The sequence below is a fragment of the Danio rerio genome, chromosome 6, assembly GCF_052040795.2.
Source record: "Danio rerio strain M-AB ecotype USA chromosome 6, GRCz13ab, whole genome shotgun sequence".
Classification (NCBI taxonomy): domain Eukaryota; kingdom Metazoa; phylum Chordata; class Actinopteri; order Cypriniformes; family Danionidae; genus Danio; species Danio rerio.
In genome coordinates, this window is record NC_141026.1 from 43,344,883 (window position 1) to 43,368,019 (window position 23,137).

The following is a 23,137-nucleotide window of genomic DNA, read 5'->3' on the forward strand; positions in this document are numbered from 1 at the left end:
GTGAGGTAAAACAAATCTACACTGGTCTGTAAAATTACATCATTACAATTTTACCCAGAAGAAATGGCGTTATTTGTTATTGCTCAAACAACATGTGATTGGCTAAAAAGGATGTGGAAAGAGGGTGGGTGAGAAAATTCACTGCAATGGGATAATTAGATCTATTGCCTCCTCTTTGGGAATTGTACTTCAGCCAGAAGTCATTGGGTAAGTATATTAGCTCAGTCACTACCAAGTCTAATTTCATTGCTGAAGATCTCTGATATTTACAGGGAACGCCAGAATAATTGTGTGAGTCCAAAACGCAAAATAGCTCTAAGAACATGTTTAAAGTTCAACCAAAAACTTAAATTTACTCACTATTTATTTACCCCTAGGTGGTTACAAACTTTTCATGTGTATCCTTTTTTTAATGTTAAAAATTGTCAGAAACCTGTAACCATTGACTTCTATTGTAGAAAAAAGTAATACTATGGAAGTGAATGGTTACAGGTTTCCAACATTTTTCAAAATAACTTCTTTTGTGTTTAACAGAAAAAAAAGTCAAACAGGTTGATGTTGAAAAAGGATGACTAATTTTTCGGTTTTGAGTGAACTATCCATTTAAGAACTTTCTTTTTTTGGATAAACTGAGAGTTTATGTGCTGTACACAAAATCACACTAGTATATCTGTATAAAAATATATATTTTTCAATATTTTCACATATTCATAATGCAAAATTCTGCAAAATTCCAGAAAGCATGTCTTGGTGGTGGAACTTGACCCATTGATCTGACCTATAACAACTATGGGTAAGGTTTATTTGTAAAAAGCTAATCATGATCCCCAAATATGATCTTCCACAATATTTTAGCCAAACACACCACATCACGGATCCTATCTTATTATTTGTGATTGATTTTCCAGGCATACCTCCCTATTGATTTTTGGCAGTGATTTGAGGAAAGAAGGTAAGTGTGTTAAAACAATTCACTCTCAATAAAGTTCACTTAAAGTAGATAATTAGATCTAAGCTATTATTCTTGCCACAGACTGTACTTTGGCCAGAAGTCTCAAGGTAAAGGAATTAGCACCAATTTACCGCTATAGCCTGAAGAGACAGTTAGTGGACACACAGCTGTGTTTGTCTTTCCAATAGAAGGTGGTTGAGGGGGAAGCAAATAAAAAGTGCCAAGAGGAAGAAATTTGTGTATTGTCTAAACAAGACTTGCATTAAAACAATATATTGAAGAGGGAATGGAGGGATGAACTGTGAAATGGATGTGAGGATTGTTAAATTAGAGTAACGGAGAGAAGAAAGAAAGGATAGATGTTTATATGAATTGAAGGAATGAAGGGAAGATGGATAAATGGGCAAGTCAGAATCAGAATCAGAAAGAGCTTTATTGCCAGGTATGTTCACACATACAAGGAATTTGTTTTGTGACAGAGCTTCTACACTGCAACAGAATTACAGAGACAGAACAAAAAACACATAACTATATTTAAAAAATAGAAATAGGAGTGGAAATGGAATAGAAATAGAAATAAAAATAAAAATGGAATGATGGATGCAATAAAGTAAGAAAGAGAACAAATGTATCAATTGTATGGAAGGATGGATGATTTTAGTGATGGACAGAAGGAAAGAAAGGAATAAAGGACATAAGAATGTATGGATAGGAAGGAAATGAAAGAAAGATGACTGTATGGATGGATAGATGTAAGAAAGAAAGAAAGAAAGAAAGAAAGAAAGAAAGAAAGAAAGAAAGAAAGAAAGAAAGAAAGAAAGAAAGAAAGAAAGAAAGATAGAAAGAAAGAAGGTAAGGTAGAAGGTTTGAAGGATGGATGGACAGACATACAGAACTTAACAAAAGGATGGATAAATGATAGATGGATGGATTTATAGATGGATGGATGGATGGATAAAATGGAATGATGGACAGAAAAGAAAGGAAAGAAGAAATAAAGGAAGCAAGCAAGGAAGGAATGAAGGATAGATGAATGTATTGATGGATGTATGGAAGGAAGGAGGAATGAATTGAAGAAAAGAAAGAAAGAAAGAAAGAAAAAAGAAAGAAAGAAAGAAAGAAAGAAAGAAAAAAAGAAAAAAGAAAGAAAGAGGAAAGCAAGAAAGAATAGTTTGATTGATAAACAGAATGAAGAAATGATGGATGAAAAGATGAAAATAAATAAATTTATTAAATAATGTATTGTTTAAGAAAGAAAGAAAGAAAGAAAGAAAGAAGAAAGAAAAAGAAAGAAAGAAGTTGTAAGTTGAAGGATTGAAAGACAGCACTTGATAAAAGGATGAATAAATGATAGACAGATGCATTTATGGATGAATATATAAAATGGAATGATGGACAGAAAATAAAGGAAGGAAAGAATAAAGCAAGCAAGGAGGGAATGAAGGTTAGATGAATGTATGGATGGATGTATGGAAGGAAGGAAGGAAGAAAAGTTTAACTGAGGGATGGAAGGAGGAAATAATGGATGAAGGATAAAGATAAATAAATTGATGAATTAATAATCAATTTAGATTATTATGAAGAAAAATTATTATCAAGAAAGAAAGAAAGAAAGAAAAAAAAGAAAGAAAGAAAGAAAGAAAGAAAGGATGGATTGAAGGATTGACATAAAAAGGATGGTAAGCAGGTATGATGGCCATAAAGTGATGGGGAAAAGTAGGGAAGATAGGATAGATGTATATATGATCGGAGAATTTAAGTGATGGATAGAAAGGAAAGGAAGGAATAAAGGGTATGGATGTATGGAAGGAAGAAAGGATGCATAGATGTATTTCCAGGTTTTTTTTATACACTTACAGGCCATCCAATAGGTTCATCTGTTCAACTGCTCATTACAGAAATCTATAACCAGCTTATTACATGGCAGCCACTCAATGAATCTATATATGTAAATATGGGCAAAATGATCTGCTGAAATTCAAACCAAGTATCGGAATGAGGTAGAAAGTTAAGAAAAAATTATGTTTAGATCCAGATGAGCTGCTCTAAGTGTTCCAGGAAGCACAAATCTACAGAGAACACTCAAAAGTCTCAACAGTTTAAAGAGAATGGTCAAACTCAAAGAAAATATCCAGTGAACAGCATTTCTATGAGTGTAAATGGCTTGCTGTTGTAAGAGGGGAATAATCAAGGCTCCGGCAGGCAATCAAGCAGTGAGTTGGAACAGGCTGATTTAATATGAAAGCAAGTTACAAACAATACAAACCAAAAACAATAGAAAGAAGATTTTCTTTTGTTGTTTATAGATTAAACAAAGATGTCACTTTAACACCATGTCCGAGCTACGCACTATATATTGCTGTGACACACGTTAAGAGGCGTCTTTTCCATGTGAACCATATACAGTTTCTATTTCTGCAATGTCATAGCTGAACAACAGCATAAACGTCGATAACAATGATCACCTCAGGTGCTGATTATGTGCTGTATTCAGTGTTAATGTGAGTTGACTTTGAATACCATTTTACATGATGTTCATTTACCATTCTGAAAGCAGATCTTGAATATAAAATAGTTAGCATAACATATAGTTTGAAAATAAACATTAGAACTGAGACCAAGTCACACCAACATCAGTCACTCAGCATGCATTAGAATTGGTGTTTAATAGGTATTAAATAGATTATAAACATAATTTTAAATAATTTAGTTGGGAGTGCAGTGGATTATTCTGCACTTCTGAATGGCTCTTGTTTTTTAAAAATGTTTATGACGTGTTGCGTCTGGTGAGGACAGCCAAATTGCTTGTTGCTTGAATCTTGTTGTGATGCATGTTGTTAGGACTAAATGCACTGATCTATGGAAAGACATTTCAGTTACTGATTATGTAAATTTAACATAAATTTAAGTGAAACATACCAAGAAAGAAATTTTGACATTTTATTACAGGTGCAAGGTATTTGGATGTTTACTTATGTACAGTTTTTTGGTGTTCATTACAGAAAACAGATCAAGATTAATGTATAGGTTGAAACATTATCAAAATGGAAGTTTGTTCTGTCACTTCAACTTAAAATTTTTTTTAAAAATAAAAATAAATAAATAAATAAAATAAGAATAAAAATAAAAAATAAAACGAAACAAAATACTAAATCAGAGCAACTTCAAGATTCTTACATTCTTGCTTTTTAACAAAGCAGCACAATATGCTGTACAGTATACACCTCAGCAGTTCATAGAATTAGAAGTCTTTATTGTCCACATGTGTGGAAATTCATATTTGGCCACACAAAATGTTACTAAACATCACAAACACAAAATACAAATACAAAGCTCAAACACAAAGCTTCCTACACCATGGATTACCATCACACTACACTGGCTATAAAACCACATAGATTCACAGTCACAGATTAGCATGTAAACTAGTCTGTAGTCATTTGTTCAGTCTAGTAATTGCAGATGGTATAAAAGATTTCTTGAAAATATTAGTTTTGAATTGTTTACCGAAGAAAGCTTTTCAATTTCACAATGAAGAGTGTGGGCTTTCCGTCTGGTCTGGTTTATATACAATTCCACAAGTTGCTTCTGGGGGTCCATATTTCTTGAGAAGATTTGATTTTGTTATTAACTTTACTGTTGGTCAACATTCCCTTTTGAACACTTTTACCAGTAGTCTTAAGATCTGTGTGCTTACAAAATAAAATGTGTATTTTATGGAATTATTTATTGTACAAATTTGTTTTTAAGCATAATCATTGCTAAATGTAGAATTTCATTTCATATTATCTGACAGATTTTGCTGTGTGAAAGAAGTCTTCAGCTTGTAGTGTCTCATGTGACTTGGGTTTGGCTGTTAGGCAGTGAAAGAAGTGTGATTACTTCCAGCTTTGATATTGAGAATATAGCCTTGGCCAGCAAAGAGAGATTTATAGATGAGATCAGATTAAATCATTAGAAAAAGCAAATGTGAAATCAAAGTGATGCTAATTTCAAGGCTTTGGATTTACAATAGAACCAGCCTACATAATCAAACTTTTAATCATAATCATACAGGATGTCATACTTTAATGGTAAATATTTAAAACACTATATATTTTGTCTATTCAAGATAAACCATGTGATGCCAACCTCAAGATCCACTAAAGTTCAATTAGGTCACATCTAACTTGGCATCTGCCAATGTTACAGCACCTGCCAGGTTGCCTAGTCTGTAGTAGCCATCCTGATTGAAAGTTTATCAAACAGTGTTAGATAGACTGGTGTAGGTTAAGAAAAACTGCATGTTTACTTGTTTAGCTTAGACATGAGGATCTTTATTTCTCCATTTTCAAACATATTGCAATTAAACCAATTCAAGTGCTGAAATTGCATGTAAATGTACAGTGTTGAAATCATTCAATATGTAGGTATAAGGTGAAGTAATATGCAAATATTTATTCTCATACAGCATCAATAATTGGATGATATTTCAAAGAGCATGGACATTAAAACAAGCCATTCCAATTAAAGCCTGTGACAATGTTGGAAATGGCCTAGGTCAGCAATTGAAAAACTAAGTATGATTGGTTAGAAAAGAAAATAAAGTAAATGTTTTTGCTATTTTGTTGAGACCTTAAAAAAGTCAGACTCTACACTGCCAGTGAGGACTACTTTGCGATGTACTTTGATTGAACTCTGTTTGCTGCCAAAAGAGTCTTAAGAAGGACGCCTGAGCATTTACATCCTGACTTGACAACTGTGTTGAGGGAAGCTTCAATACTGTAGGATAGTTAAGCTACAAAATACAAAACAAGCATACAAAAAGAAAATTGGTAACGTCATACATTTCAATTATTCAATAAAACAAATTGGGTGACGCGGTGGCTCAATGGTTAGCTCTGTCGCCTCATAGCAAGAAGGTCACTGGTCACGAGTCCCAGCTGGACCAGTTGGCGTTTATGCGTGTAATTTGCATGTTCTCCCGTTGTTCGTGTGAGTTTCCTTCTTTGCTGTGGTTTCCTCCACAGTCTAATAACATGCCCAATAGGTGAATTAAATAAACTAAATTGTCTGTATCGTATGAATGTGTGTGTAAATGTATAGGTATTTTCCAATGCTGGGTTGTGGCTGGAAGGGCATCCGCTACGGAAAACCTATGCTTGAATAGTTGGCGGTTCATTCTGCTGTAGCAACCTCTAAAATACACACTAAACCGAAGGAAAATTAATGGTTGAATCAATGAATGATATATCCACAGCTGTATCCCATATGACTCTGGCCTAGAAAAATACATTTAAAATCGCCATGAAACTGAAGTTAGTTTGTTCTTTTTTACTCTATCCACGTACATCCACTTGAAATGATCTTGAAAAAAGTAAGGCGACGCATCATTTCTTCCTTTGGGAACTAATTGGTTTGTTGGAAGATGGCTGTTGCTACAAAATAAAAGAAGATTGATGAATAAATTAAGGCAGAGCAGAATGAGACATGCCATGATAGCCCCGCCCTAAAGGCATTCCATGTGACCAGAAGTGAAGAAAAGTTGTTTCGAGAAGGGAGAGAAGGTTATAATATATGATTAAAGATTGAGGGGTAATAAATTTTTACAAAATAATAAAGCACACAAATACATAAAAATAAGAAGAGTATAGCTCCAGCCTCCGGCGCCTAGACTGCAGCTCAATTCAAGAAGATTGGCCAGAGGAGAAATGGTCATGCGCAACTGAGCCTGGTTTCTCAAAAGGTTTTCTTTTCCTTCACTTTCGTCAATTGGTGGTTTGCTCCTTGCCATTGTTGCCACTGGTTTGCTTGGTTTTGGACTTGTGGAGCTTTGCATCGATGGATTTGCTCTTTAGTGTTTGAACCTTCAGCAGTGAAATTTAAACCACATTGAACTGAACTAAACTGAACTTCAACTCTGAAAATGGACTGACTGTTTCAATTTACTAGAACTTCTATGTTAAGCTGCTTTGACACAACCTAAAAGATGTATTGAATTGAATATTGATTTAATTCCAATATTAACTTTGTCATTTTTAAAGGAAAAAAGTTGCTGTGGTTTGTTTAAATGGTTTATTCTACTGTAATAACTGTACTAACTAGAGTTTTTGTCTTGTATTTCTTTTATGTGATGTCAGATTGTGCCCTGGGATCCCTGTTGTTTACAAGATGCACATTTCTGCAAAGGTCAATGCGGCATGTTGACAAGCATTCACTCATTCATTTTCATTCACTTTTCCAGAGCCGAGCTGTGGGGACAGCAGTCTCAGGAGAAAACTCCATACTTCCATCCTCCCAGACACTTCCTTCAGCTCCTCCGGGGGTATCCCGAGGCGTTCCCAGGCCAGCCAAGAGTCATAGACCCTTCAGCATGTCCTGAGTCTTCCTAGACCTCCTCCTGGAGGGACATGCCTGGAACACCTCCCTAAGTAGGTGCCCAGGAAGCATCCGAAATACAGATGCCCGAGCCACCTCAGCTGGCTTCTCTCGATGTGGAGGAGCAGCGGCTCTACTCCAACCTCCTCCTGTGTGACAGAGCTCCTCACCCTATCTATAAAGGTGAGCCCTGCCACAGTGTGAAGGTAACTTATTTCGGCCGCTTTTATTCAAGATCTTGTCCATTCATAGGTGAGAGTAGGAACACAGATTGATCAGTAAATCGAGAAATTTGCCTTTCAACTCCTTCTTTACCACAATGGACCAGTACATTGACTGCATAACTGCTGCCGCTGCACCGATCCGCCTGTCAATCTCAACTTCCGTCCCTCACTCATGCACAAAACCCCAGGATACTTGAACTCCTTCACCTGGGGTAAGGATGTTCCTTAAACCTGTAGATGGCAAGTCAACTTTTTTCCGGTGGAGCACCATAGCCTCGAACTTGAAGATGCTGATTCTCATCCTAGCCGTGTCACACTTAAAAGCAAACTGCCCCAGTGCATGCTGAAGGTCCATGTCCAATGATACCAACAGAACAACATTCTATGTGAATAACTGAGATGAAACCACAAGAATTCAACCAAAAGGAATACATTTTTTTGAGGCTTCTGATTGGCCAACATGATGTCATGGTTATGAGTATACTATCGTCTTTTGATTTGGCATGCTCTTGACAAGGCATGTTTTTATGTGAACAAAATTTTTTTGAAACTAAATGTGGGGACACTTTTTTTTAAACCGAGTAAAACTCTTTTTCAAAAAAGACTGTGAAAAGTTGTTCAAGACAACAATTTCAAAAAGCAATCAAAACATCCAAAACCTTAAGAAATGTATGATCTCCACAAGTTGTGATAAAAAGCATTCATTTAAAAGTGCATGTGTGAGTACTGACCAGTCCTACTGTAGGCTACAGGACTAGAGTTTGGATTCACACTGCATGGGTAGCCCAGGGTGGCTAGCCCAAGTTGACAAGGACCGGCTAATCTTTTGTATCCCCGGTGAGCAGATTGCCAAACAAGGGGGTAAACCTATTAGCTGCTTTCCAGCATTTGTTACCATCTACATTGAACAGGCAGACTAAACAATCAATCAAACATCTACTGAAGAGAACAAACCTGCTATCATTCCTGTTACAATGCATGCCTGATTAGTAATCCACGCTAATAAAGCAGCAAATTAAATGAAGCTATCTGATAAAGCAAACAGGCTTAAAAGGAAATACAATAGACCTAACCTAAAAATTCTATTTAGCTTTGGCGTGCAGTACTTTATCTAGACCCAAACCTTCTATTGTTTTATCCATGTGCAGTTTGCAAGACACAGTGGTAGGTTGTTTAAATAATGGTTTCAGCGAAAAGAGAATAAACAGCACAGAAAATATGAGTATGTCACCTAAAACTGACACATGTCCATATGTTGCACCAAGATATTAGCAGCACATTCTTTAAATACTGTAGATTGTTATGTGGGTTAGGGTTTCACCATAGAAGCAGCACTATCATGAAGGGTTGTACCTTGCAACTGTTGTGGTATCATTTAAAATAATATTACCTTACAAAAGTTTGAAACTGCTATCATAGGAACACCTTCAAACGACCAGTGGTATGTGTGCTCTGGGGCTCTGCCTTAAAGGCAGATAGGGTCACCCCATATGAAAAAGTATTATCGTAATATATAATAAATACTATAGTGTTTTTGAAGAACACTATGGTAAACAACAATATGTTTACAACTCTTTGTTAATGAATGCTATGGCATACTGTAGTACAGTGGTCTCCAATCTTTTTATCACCCTGGAATGCTTAATGCTTGATAAATTTACCACAGCCTGGAGGGTGGGTGTGCGTAGAGTGCTAGGCAACCATCATCAGTGTTTAAACATAATCAAAGTATGACAAAATGACAAAACATTGCTGGAGCTCTGATACAAGTTTTATTTACTGTATGGAGAAAATTAAAAATGCGCTGCAGTGTTTGGCTGTTCTGTGATTGTCTGAGATAATAGTGAAATGTGTATATTTCAAACAAAGTATAAAGCTGATATGTCAGTTCTTGTCATGTGACTTGCAGCGTGCTTTCAGCATTCTGATTTCAAAGTTGAGATGTTTTCAGCTGGGTGAGCCTGGAAGGCCGGGTGCCTTTAGTGGAAAGAACAAACTTGTGCGCGTAAAAGACGTGATATGTGAACGGCCCCTAAGGCTGCTGTCATTTGCGATCTTTAGCAGTTGATTTTCTTGTACAGACATGCTGGATTTACCCGATTTGTTTATAAATGGGCTGCAGATCTATTCCTTTGTAGTTTGTGGGTCTTTCACTGGGTCTTTTCTCCATTGCAACTTTCCAAAGATGTCAGTTTCTTTTTGACGTCAGACGTCAGTGTGTGGATTACATTTTGCCACTGAGAGAATACGGTCATATTTCAAAATGAAAGATTTTTTAAAAATAAAAGATCATTCAGACTCAGATAATAAATAAAATGGAAATAATTAATGATTTCTTGTGCGGCCTGGTACCAACTGATCCACAAACTGGTACCAGTCCGCAGCAAGGGGATTAGGGACCACTGCTGTTCTACACTAGTTTATTATAGTGTGATATCCTATAGAGTCATTTGTTTACACTATAGTTGTTGTATTACCATAGCAGCTATATAATTAATACCATAAAAATCTAATACTTTACTATAGACAGTTTAGACAGCTTTTTTTTTTTACCTGCTATGTTTTTAGTTGTAATGTTTCACTATTATAGTTATCTTGTTGTTAAAAACATGCACCAATTTATTAACAGTACCTCTCTTAGGAGAGTGGTGTTCTTTTCACATCAAATTGCTGTGATTATAGGAGGACTTCGCTGATCAGGTTTCTATTGTGATTCTTGCAATTGAGAAGTTCTTTGTACCAATTGAACGATTCAATAATTCTTCCAATCATGTAATATAGGCATTGATTTCACATGGATCATGGCATGAAGGGGATTTATTATTGATTGATTGATCGGATGGTTGGTCGATTGATTGATTTATTGATTGAAAGAATCTTTGGAATCTTGGCTTTTTTATAGGAATCTTTATTCAGATTTTCTATTCTTGTTCACATTCTTCTGTAAATATGTAATTGTATATAATAGCTACATTAATTAATGCGTATATGCACGTATGTAGTTTTATTCTCTTAAATATATTGTATAAAAGCTTATGCAGTGTAGCAGTTGAGTTAAATGTGTCTCACTATAATGCTCTTATAATTAGTTTACCAACTGGATAACAACATGTTGGCAAACAAATGATTCAATGATGAATTCATTCACATGTCAGATAATGAAGCCATGGAAGTCTTTCCCAAACTGACTTTCCTACTGCACTTGCAGTTTATTAGATGTGAAGTTTTGTAATCATGAAGAATATTACAATACATAAACAAACTATTTTTTTTAAAGATTTAAGACATCATTATAAAACAGTCTAACCTTTATTCTACAATTTGTCAAGTGTATGATGAAGTGGACGAAGCACGTCTGAGTTGAAGAAATCTGAGCATTACTGGACTTTGAGCTGATCTTAGTGGCTTAAGATGCAGCTTAAGAAGAGTCCAAAGCTAAAAACTAATCCGTGTTGGAAGAAATGGATATCATGTTGACAGGTAGGGTCAAATCCCAAGGTACAATCTGTGGTGGTTATGAACTCTGATCTGGGCCAAATAATCTTATTGGTGACACCCCCTTTTCCAGTTTTGGCTTCCTTAGAAGAGTATATAAGCATACCTGACGCTGTCCACTTTGGGGTTGACCATCTCTTAGAGGAGTTGAACTGCTCATTCATATTTCCACATAGGCGGTTTTAATTTAGGTTTCAGTAAAAATGAACGGGACAGAAGGGAGCAACTTCTACATCCCCATGTCAAACAGGACTGGGCTTGTGCGAAGCCCTTATGATTACACCCAGTACTATCTGGCAGAACCATGGAAATTCAAGGCTCTGGCTTTCTACATGTTTCTACTGATCATTTTTGGATTTCCCATCAATGTCCTGACTTTGGTGGTTACAGCCCAGCACAAGAAACTCCGACAGCCGCTCAACTACATTTTGGTCAACTTAGCTTTTGCTGGCACAATTATGGTCATCTTTGGATTTACGGTTTCTTTCTACTGCTCACTTGTGGGCTACATGGCTCTTGGTCCATTAGGCTGTGTAATGGAGGGATTCTTCGCAACACTTGGAGGTAAGGAGTAACTAGCAGTGCATAGATTTGAATGCAGTACATGCTGGGGTACTAACATGTAATTCCTTTCTTCAGGTCAGGTTGCTCTTTGGTCTTTGGTGGTTCTTGCCATTGAGAGGTACATCGTGGTTTGCAAGCCAATGGGAAGCTTCAAATTCTCCGCAAACCATGCGATGGCTGGCATTGCTTTCACATGGTTCATGGCCTGTAGCTGTGCAGTCCCCCCACTTTTTGGCTGGTCCAGGTAATTAAGCAGATTTAGGTAGATTTAGTTCACTTCAGGCCTCATCTCATATATTTCTAATCTTCCAGATATCTTCCGGAAGGGATGCAAACCTCTTGCGGACCAGATTACTACACACTGAATCCTGAATATAACAATGAGTCTTACGTCATGTACATGTTCAGCTGCCACTTTTGCATACCCGTCACCACAATTTTCTTTACCTATGGCAGTCTGGTCTGCACAGTCAAGGCTGTATGTATACATTTTAAATATATCAGTGATGGTCAAATAGAGCCACATTGGCCACATTTCATTCCTAATTCTTTCTTGTCTTTCAAAATTATTAGGCTGCAGCTCAACAGCAGGAATCTGAGTCCACTCAGAAGGCTGAGAGGGAAGTGACACGCATGGTCATCCTGATGGTTTTGGGCTTCTTGTTTGCTTGGGTTCCCTATGCCAGCTTTGCTGCCTGGATCTTCTTTAACAGGGGAGCTGCTTTCTCCGCACAAGCCATGGCTGTTCCAGCCTTCTTCTCTAAGACTTCAGCTGTTTTTAACCCCATCATCTATGTGCTCCTAAACAAACAGGTGAGCCATGTTCACATTTTAACACATATCTTAGTGATTCAGTTTTTAAAATTAAATACTGTAGATATTGCTAAAATGCTGACTTTTACTTTTGCATCTTAAATATGTGGAATTGATTCTATACATGTTATCTTAATCCCCAGTTCCGTAGCTGCATGCTTAACACCCTTTTCTGTGGCAAGAGTCCTCTTGGTGACGATGAGTCTTCCTCAGTGTCAACAAGCAAAACAGAGGTGTCCTCTGTGTCTCCTGCATAGATCTGCCTATTCAGTGCTCCGTCATTCAAATGAGACAAACTCACGGACATGCAGTACATCTTTGGCCATTTGCAACTGCTGTTTCTTTCAAGACCATACATGTCCACCTAAAGGCATTTTATCAGGAATTCAAGAATAGCCGATGGGTCTGAGGTTAAAGGAAAATGTTATGTTTATTGGATTTATGGAATCGTTTTCTTCACTGTTAGGTGGAGGCAATGGAAATGTATTCAATAAAGTACGCTTGAATTCATCTGGATCTATGCACAATATCTACTCCCGCACCAATAATTTCACTTCACTTGTATGTTTTGATGGAGGTCTTTATTTTATTTTTTTGGTCATTGTATTGTCTGCAAAAGCTGTCTGACTTGATCAGGTCAGATTCTGTAAATATTTTATAAAAAGTGTAGGTAGTATATTTAAATAAAAGCATGCATTCCAGATATGTGTTGTTTTATTTTGGTTTTTAGATTTTAAAACATATCTAAGTTAGTTAAAGTTCTTCGTTTCTAACGAAGTCATGATAACACATTATGAAACATTAGTGAACGTAAGAAAATGCATTAGCTAGTATATGCTAACAATGAGCAAGAAAGCTACAGCATTTAGCATTTTTTGTTAATGAATGCACAAATACTGCATGTTTTCTTAGGTCTGTTAAATAATAATACAGATACTATACTTTCAATTTATTTTAATAGTCATTATTTGAGTAAACATTAAGATAAGATTGATAAAAGGTTCAGAAGATTAAAAAATAAATCTCCAACATATGTCACACACACATTTAAGTAGTTTATAAATATAATATATGTAATATAATTGTAAAGATATAAAGAGTTCAGATGCAAACACCTAAACTCCTAAAATAGTTGTTTTTTGCTCTTGCTCCATGTCTGCATGCTCAATGGCAAAATGTGAAAAAGGTTATTTTCGTTGCCTTTAAAGTGAAATAACTGAACATAAACATAGCATGAGATGAATACTAATTTTAGAAGAAAACTGCAAACGGCACTCTACATCTAAACACTTTTTTTTAAAAAGAAGCAAAGCCCTTTTTAACCTTAATGTGATTATTTTTCACATTTAGTAATATAAGATTATTATATTCGTTAATATTATTATTTAATTTTTATATATTTATGCTATACACTCCCTATAATTCCCTGTATATAGTGTAAAAAAAGTCCAGAATTTCACAACATGTTACTGTAATTTTTCACAATAAATTACATTATTATTACTTTACATGATTTAACTGTAAAAATTCGCAATAATGTGGTGTATTCAGAAATTTGTTGTGAAAATAGGCAGGTTGCATGATTACAGCAAATTACTGTAAAAAGGGCTATATCTTTTGCATGTTAGTTATAGACTCTTTTTATTTCATTCAACATAGACATTAATACAATATAACGTTTATGCCAGTATTGGCACTTTTTGATGTTTAGAAATAACAGAATGTTATTGCAGCTCCAAAAACAATTTGGTTGCATCTTCAAAAATAACATCCTGTTTTGAAACAGCATGAATGTAATAGTAAATTTTCATTTATGGGTGATTTGCACCTTGATTTAGTTTTATGAGGTTAACATGAAAATGTGAAATAATTTTTCATTTATTTTTTTGGCTTAGTCGCTTTTTTAATCTGGGGTCGCCACAGCGGAATGAACCGCAAACTTATCCAACATATGTTTACGCAGCGATTGCCCTTCCAGTTGCAACCCATAACTGGGAAACACCCATAAACACTCAATCCCACACATACACTACGGCCAATTTAGCTTACCCAATTTACCTGTACCGCATGTCTCTGGACTTGTGGGGAAAACTGGAGCGCCCAAAGGAAACCCACATGAACACGGGGAGAACTTGCAAACTCCACACAGAAATGCCAACTGACCCAGCCGAGGATCGAACCAGCGACCTTCTTGCTGTTAGGCGGTTGTGCCACCATGTCGCCCTAAATAATTTTTAATGATTGTAACTTTGTGCTTAGCCAAAAACATAAACTGGAACAAAAGTAATTGATTCATAAAACCAAACACTGTTAAACACCCAAAAGTCAGGGTAAATGTCAGAATGAATAGCCGAGGAAAGCCTGCTTTTCAGAAAAATAGTTAATTCTACAAGATTATAAAGTGAAATCACAGTAATGGACTTTACGATCTACTGTAAAGTGACACTATGTGGCTGTAATTTCACAGTAATTTTATGGAACAAAATCACAGTAAATTACTGTGAACTACCTCATGGTAATTTGCTGTTAATTTACATCCATTATTTTACTGTGAAAGTAATGCAAGTATTAGCCAGTAATTCACTGTGAATTTAAGGCAATTGTTTTACAGTTTACACACAAAAAGTTATGTTTAATTTGCTTCATATTATAATTATGTTAATTCCATTTCCATTCAAACACATGATTCACTTACTTGATAAAGTTTTATATCTACATTTTATTCAAATGTATAGCAATATATAAACATTTTGTTTCTCCTCCTCCAGTAACAAAACCTAATCAATCGTTTCAGAAATAGAGACCCTTGTCTTCTTCACACCACTGCAGAAGCCAAAATCACATCCCTAACCTCAAACGTTTGATTATCCGTTCTGATTTAGTTCTTCTAGCTTGTTTTAAGCTGCGGTGTTCAAACTTGAAATGTTTAAGTGTGTGAACGGGGCAATGTGAAGATGGGAGGACTGTATGCAACCCATTCCACTGGATAATCTCTCAGCCTCCGACTTAGAACAAAGATTACAAGGTCAAAGATTTGAAACTTAATCCCCTACAGAGGGGATGGATATCATATGAGAGTTGGTAAGGAGCCAAGTAGATTCAATCCAGTAGGTTATGAAGCTTGGTGTCCGCCAAATCTTCTTAATGGTGACACCCCTTTTGACAAGGGACTCCGCTGAAGATATAAAAGCGGGCAGCTGGCAGTTTTGTGGAGTACAGTTTTGCTGGTGTCTTCTTGGCATACGTGCAACACCTCCAGCAGGATGAACGGCACCGAAGGAAACAACTTTTACATTCCTATGTCCAACAGGACTGGGCTAGTGAGGAGTCCTTACGAATACACACAGTATTACCTGGCAGATCCATGGCAGTTTAAGGCACTGGCTTTTTACATGTTTTTTCTGATTTGCTTCGGGCTGCCGATCAACGTGCTCACGCTGTTGGTCACAGCTCAGCACAAAAAGCTGAGACAGCCTTTAAATTATATTTTGGTGAACTTGGCTTTCGCTGGAACAATTATGGCCTTTTTTGGATTCACGGTTACGTTCTATTGCTCCATTAATGGTTATATGGCTCTAGGTCCTACAGGTTGTGCCATTGAGGGCTTCTTTGCTACACTCGGAGGTAAGAATATTTCAGCAGGAATTCGTTTATTTTATTGTTTCAGATTCCATATTGTGATCGTTTTATTTGTCCACAGGTCAGGTTGCTCTTTGGTCTCTTGTGGTTCTTGCCATTGAGAGGTACATAGTGGTTTGCAAGCCAATGGGAAGCTTCAAATTCTCCTCAAACCATGCGATGGCCGGCATTGCCTTCACATGGGTCATGGCCTCTAGCTGTGCAGTCCCCCCACTTTTTGGCTGGTCCCGGTAAGTCATTCACGCTAATTAGAGACTTTTAATCAGCGCCAAAAGAGATTAAGGCTCAAATAATCACTAAGTTTAACCAATGGTTGCGCTTCAGGATGGGGATCAATTGTCACTTTTAACTAGTTGCTTACTGTGTTGCATATCGGCTGTTTATACTGCATGAACATCCCATAAGGAGATTAATTAACTGTTTACTCACTATTTCCAAATCTTGATGAGTTTCCCTTTTCTTTAAAAGACATTTTGCAAGTCATTGATATCTATAGTAGAACAAAATAACTGGAATTCAAAGCCTTTTGGTCTCAAACATACTGAAGAATCTCAGTTTTGTAACAAGTGTATAGGCAGTAAATGATGACAGTTTATATAAACTTAAAATAACCACCTTGGTAATGACGAAAAAGCATTATATGAGAAGTTTATTCAGACTAAAGTTGTTGTTCTACATGATAACACTTTAAATGTCTTTTACTGGATATGAGTATGCACATGTTACTTAGCCGTGGTAACACTTTATTTAAATAGTCTCTCAACAGACATTCTATTGACTAATTGTAACTCTGCAACCCTAACTTTAACCTTACAGTCTACATATACTATTGATAATGCAAGAGATAGGGTCTGAAAAGATGTGTGACAATCTTATTTTATTGTTTTGACACAGATACATCCCAGAGGGAATGCAGACATCCTGCGGACCAGATTATTACACCCTGAACCCAGAATTCAACAATGAATCATATGTTTTGTACATGTTCAGCTGTCATTTCTGCGTTCCTGTTACAACCATCTTCTTCACTTATGGAAGCCTCGTTTGCACAGTCAAAGCTGTAAGTGAATATAATATTACAATAACATTCAGCATATTTAAATGCCGTAAAGTAATAATTTTTTTTCTTTCAGGCTGCAGCTCAGCAGCAGGAATCTGAGTCCACTCAGAAGGCTGAGAGGGAAGTAACACGCATGGTCATCCTGATGGTTTTGGGCTTCTTGGTGGCTTGGGTTCCCTATGCCAGCTTTGCGGCCTGGATCTTTTTTAACAGGGGAGCTGCTTTCTCCGCACAAGCCATGGCTATCCCAGCTTTTTTCTCAAAAGCCTCTGCCTTGTTTAACCCTATTATCTATGTGCTCCTAAACAAACAGGTGAGCTACTTTTTAATACATCTTTAGAATATACACACTTAAGAAACCTAAATTTAGCTAAAAAAATTTATCAACACAGTTCAGCTGTTGGGTTAATGCAAACTTACAAGAATTTGTTACAATTTTATCATTAAAAACAACTGTTTTACTGTAAACTACTGCATTAAATTAATTTAATGAAAACACACCATTGTTTTGAAGTACTAGTATTAACATTTAATGTGTCAATTTAAAAACGCATAAAATGTGTTGTGAATACTGGTAATGTCAATTTTACAGTTATTGACCAAATTTATATTAAGGAAACTTACCGTTAACCAAGTCGGAGATGTTATCTCTGGCATTTTTACATGTATTTAATCATTAACATCATGGTCATTTTTGAAAAGTGTTAATTTTATTGAAAATTTTAACCTAGCAGTTGGATTTGTCCTTATTTTCTCCATTTTGGTTTGATTATTTCTCTTCAGTGTACATGATTTCATTATATATTTTTAATTAGAACACCACATCGAGTGCAAACCAACCATTTACTCTAAGATCAGTTTGTTTAAATTGCACATGCACTGTAATTAAATGGCATTTCAATTCCTAGATCATTTGTGCATTGCACATGAAGGTATGCCATTCATTTCAATGTTCTCTTCCCCAGTTCCGTAGCTGCATGCTCAACACCCTTTTCTGTGGCAAGAGTCCTCTTGGAGATGATGAGTCCTCCTCAGTTTCAACAAGCAAAACAGAGGTGTCCTCTGTGTCTCCAGCGTAGAACTAATTGCCAACTATGCTTTCTCAATGATTCTTTTAATGCTTTGGAGTCCACTGTCTTCAATAAGCCTAAATATCCACTCCTCAATCTCTGTATATTTTGAAAAATCACAAATAGGGCCCTATACTCCCCTCTCTCCCCCTTATCTCTCTGCCTTGGATCCATCGAGTTCAAAGAAGACATTAGCTGGCTTTCCAGACACATTCTCTTCGATAAATAGAGCGTGGGTAGATTAGTTGTGATCAGCACTAGTTTATCTCACGTCTCTCCACCGATGCTTCATCTTAAGGTATAGCTCACCACTAAATCTGAGCATAAGCCTCTTTTCTTGTCATCATCACATCAGTAGGTCGTGACCAGAACTGCTTTAACTCACCCAAGGGTTCAGCGAGATACGTCATCATACACTGAGTTACCTTTTCACATCGACATTATGGATTGTCACTCCTTTATTTTTGTTTTCAGCTGATTTGTCAGCATTTCTGTACATATTTTCTATATGGTATATTTGTTGAAAAGTAGAATAATAAATACATGCATTCAAATGTCTTTTATCTTTGGTGATTTGTGTGTGGGTAATTGATGACTGGTGGTAACCAAGTTAGGATCTACATATACATATAAGATATATACATAAGATATACATATAAAATATGTAGTTTAGTTCAATTTAATGTGGGGTATGTGATTTATTCTTTGTTGCATTGAATGTAATTCATATGCTAAATAAAACATCCAGTACTAAATAATGATGTGCATGCATAATAAGGAACAATAGCAAAGAAATAATACAATAATTACATGAAATAAATGAACACTAGAAATCAGACCTTTAAGCATGACGTTTAATTCAAACGAATGTGGTGCTTGCAATTAATTTATGATTTTAAATACTTAGGAAGCTAAATGCAATATGCTAAATGATACATAAGGAATTATGAGCTTTATTAATATTAAACTCGTATTCATCATGCATTCATTTTCTTTTTTCGGCTTAGTCCCTTTATTAATCGCCACAGCGGATACCCTTTCAGCTGAAACCCATCACTGGGAAACGAAACTCGCATACATTCGGAAATAAAACATAACAATTATGTAATAAACCTACTAGAATCAAATCTTTAGACATTTCATTCATATGAATCAGGTAGTTGTAATTAGTATATTGCTTTATAAACTGTTAAACTTGTTTAAATGGGATGTATATGCAATATTATATTGCTGTGGAAAAACTATGAGTTTTTAATTGCTACAATTATTACATTATAATTTTTTTAAAATAAATTTAATTATTAGTAATCAAGCATAAAAGCTACATTTTAATTTTTGAATCTGACTTGTGTACATTTATTTGCAGTAAATGTGATTCCTGAAATGAATCTATAGTTTAATAGTGTTTTATATAAGTTATTAAAATAAACCAAATAACAGAATGAAAGAAAGAAACACAACTACAGAAAAAAATAACCATTAAGTAAAATAAAACAATAGAAAAGCTACACTTTCTTGAATCAAATGTATACACTTCATCTGAAAGTGGTGCATGCAATTGATTTGTTGTATATATAAAGTTATTGAAATAAACTCACATGCTAAATTACGGCTACAGTAATGAATTAGGAGTCAGTTTTGTCATATCTTTTAAATACAAAAAGTAATTGCATTTGTAATGGATAAAACCAAACATTAACATTTCATTGAATGGAATCACAGCGCTTGCAATACATATTATGTCTAATATACTGTTAAAGAATGACAAACATGAGCTAAATAATGGCTATCATGATCAATACTAAGTTTTGATAAACTACCGTCATCTACATCCAGAATTAAAATAGCAGTTGAATGAATTAAATGAACATTTGTTTGTAAACCCTTGACATCTTATTTAATCAATTCATTAAACAATTATTTACCGCTTTAATAGTGTTTATTCAACTTTAACTGAAAATACAGTGCATTTGATTAGTATTTTTTCTCAAATTTCAGCATTTTCAGAAAAACGACTTCCTAATAAATAAATAACCCAAAGCACTATTGCTGTTACATTTCGCACACTGAAGAAAACAGCCTATCGAGTACATCCTGTTGGAGCTACTACTTGTAATTAAGCTAATTAATCTTCTAATTAATCTTCCATCAACCTCATTATCGCAAATCTTGTGGCACAAAACAGAACAGGGTTCAGCATCAAGTGTGAAACCTACAAAACTTCAGGACAAACTACCATAAAACGACAGAAGAACAATTTGCAAGTTCTGATCTGACACAAAATCACCTTTAAGTGTGTTCTTGTCCCTAGTAAGTCAACCAACAGCAGAAATAAACGTACAATCCCATTTTTCAATGAAGCACAGTGTTGCGTATACTCACTCTGCACTCAAAAACCGACACTGTCTTTTATATATAAGAATCTTAGATGTCAAAAAAGATCCAAAGCTTCACTGACTGATTAATCCAAAAGTGATTATGTCTGCTCTTATCATTCAAATCCCACATAGTAACACCCTCCCTTTCTTGCGCTCCTGGATTTATCCCTTATAAGGATCCCCACAGGGATATATAACCACAGCTGATGCATCTATGCAATAAAGAGCAGGTCCACTGCAACAGATTGCATCCTCCTCGTGTTCTGGATCACTAGCAGGCAGAGATGAACGGCACTGAAGGAAACAACTTCTACATCCCCATGTCCAACAGGACAGGGCTTGTGAGGAGTCCGTACGAATATCCTCAGTATTATCTTGCTGAGCCATGGCAGTTTAAACTGCTCGCCGTCTACATGTTCTTCCTCATGTGCTTTGGGTTTCCCATCAATGGCCTTACATTGGTGGTAACAGCTCAACACAAAAAGCTGAGGCAACCTCTCAACTTCATTCTGGTAAATCTGGCTGTGGCTGGCACCATCATGGTTTGTTTTGGATTCACGGTCACTTTCTACACAGCCATTAATGGATACTTTGTTCTGGGACCAACTGGCTGTGCGATTGAGGGATTCATGGCCACACTGGGAGGTGAGGATAATTGTTCTGCAGTTTACCTTTTGGATTTATTTGATTTGTGATTTGATTGTTTTATTTGCTACACAGGGCAAATTTCCCTTTGGTCACTCGTGGTGCTGGCCATTGAGAGATACATTGTGGTTTGCAAGCCAATGGGGAGTTTCAAATTTTCATCCAACCATGCTTTCGCTGGGATTGGATTTACATGGATAATGGCCTTGTCTTGCGCAGCTCCTCCTCTGGTTGGCTGGTCAAGGTCAGTGTAATGATAAATACAATATAAAGCAATTCATTTGCTCTATATTTTGATGGACAAGTGATTAAAACTAAACATATTTCACTCATATATACGAGGGAATGTCTTTTTTATTTGATCAGTACTAAAAAGTTACAATGTAAGGATGTCATTTTGACTCTTCAGAGTCAAACACATTACCTTAATTATAATAACTGTAGTAATATGCTAGATTGAACTGAATAGATTGTACATATGTTTTTTAAATCAAGAATAGGAAGAAGTCAAAAATGTATTAACCTCTGGTGATTTCCTATCAGGTATATTCCAGAGGGAATGCAGTGTTCATGTGGACCAGACTACTACACCTTGAACCCTGACTACAATAATGAATCATATGTCCTCTACATGTTCTGCTGCCATTTTATATTTCCAGTCACCACAATCTTCTTCACCTATGGACGACTTGTTTGCACAGTCAAAGCGGTATGAAATGTCTCTTTCAGCATTCCTGTAAACTCCTGCAAGCATCAGAGCAGTATGTTCATTTCAGTTTGGTTATTTTAATTGTTTAGGCTGCAGCTCAACAGCAGGAATCTGAATCCACTCAGAAGGCTGAGAGAGAAGTGACCAGAATGGTCATCCTGATGGTTCTGGGCTTCCTGGTAGCTTGGACTCCTTATGCCAGTGTTGCTGCTTGGATCTTCTTCAATAGAGGAGCTGCTTTCAGTGCTCAGTTCATGGCTGTTCCTGCCTTTTTCTCAAAGAGCTCTTCCATATTCAACCCTATCATTTATGTGCTTCTAAACAAACAGGTAAATCCAACATTAGACTTGGAAGAACGGTAAAAAGAAAATCAAAATGTTCATAGAGATGTATTAAATGAAACCCTGTCTTTTGTTTTCAGTTTCGTAATTGCATGCTGACCACTTTATTCTGTGGAAAGAATCCTCTCGGTGATGATGAATCCTCTACTGTGTCCACCAGCAAGACGGAGGTGTCTTCTGTATCTCCAGCATAGACTTTTTGAACTTCTTTGTGGATTATATTCGATTAGTCACTGTGCAATTCGGGCATCTGCAAAAATAAAAAAGGAAACATAAACAGCATTGAATTAGTGGATCTATCTCATACGATTGTTCTAATTATGATTATTAAACTGGTGAACTCACAAATGGGTTATCAGTGAACATTTTTTATGAAGGCTGTCATTTATATTGTATCCTTGGGTTAAAATCTGTATATATTTTGTAAATAATGATAAAAAAATGGATAGGAATAAATACTGGCATTAAAAGTGTTTGTGTTTTCATTATTCATTTACTGATTTAATCTTTAGTTTGTTCACAGACACAAACACAAAAACTTAATTTGTTTAGCATTGTACACACTGTAACTTTAAATTAACCTGTAGAATATCTATATAATATCAGAAAACAAACGAATCCACCGTATATTTAATTTTAAACACAGACCTCTGTTGACCAGACATCACATCTTAGGCAACATATGAAAACATAATACAATGTGACAGTTATTATATTTTCCAAATAAGGTCTTGAATTCACAAACAACCATTCACTGCTTAGGTGTTAAGTTTTTTTTTCTTTCTGCAACTTAGATAATGTTTTCAAAACTGGACTAAAGAAATTTGATTATACAGTACGGCATTTTCTATGGCAGATCAAAAAACAATATGAATGAAATAATAATCGTT

General features: G+C 35.8%; 3 protein-coding genes across 3 annotated transcripts; all 3 read left to right on the top strand.

Annotated features, from left to right (window-relative positions):
- The first annotated feature begins 11,164 nt into the window (after positions 1-11,164).
- opn1mw1 (opsin 1 (cone pigments), medium-wave-sensitive, 1) lies at positions 11,165-13,106 on the top strand. The gene is given in 5 exon segments (NM_131253.2): positions 11,165-11,592; positions 11,668-11,836; positions 11,905-12,070; positions 12,166-12,405; positions 12,549-13,106. Coding segments are annotated over 5 exon segments (1,050 nt in total). The 5' UTR covers positions 11,165-11,231; the 3' UTR covers positions 12,663-13,106.
- Positions 13,107-15,620: 2,514 nt separating this feature from the next.
- opn1mw2 (opsin 1 (cone pigments), medium-wave-sensitive, 2) lies at positions 15,621-18,732 on the top strand. The gene is given in 5 exon segments (NM_182891.2): positions 15,621-16,029; positions 16,106-16,274; positions 16,939-17,104; positions 17,178-17,417; positions 18,070-18,732. Coding segments are annotated over 5 exon segments (1,050 nt in total). The 5' UTR covers positions 15,621-15,668; the 3' UTR covers positions 18,184-18,732.
- A 2,029-nt stretch (positions 18,733-20,761) lies between these two features.
- Positions 20,762-22,717, top strand: opn1mw3 (opsin 1 (cone pigments), medium-wave-sensitive, 3). Its single transcript, NM_182892.2, is given in 5 exon segments — positions 20,762-21,197; positions 21,273-21,441; positions 21,741-21,906; positions 21,996-22,235; positions 22,328-22,717. Coding segments are annotated over 5 exon segments (1,050 nt in total). The 5' UTR covers positions 20,762-20,836; the 3' UTR covers positions 22,442-22,717.
- Positions 22,718-23,137: the final 420 nt, after the last annotated feature.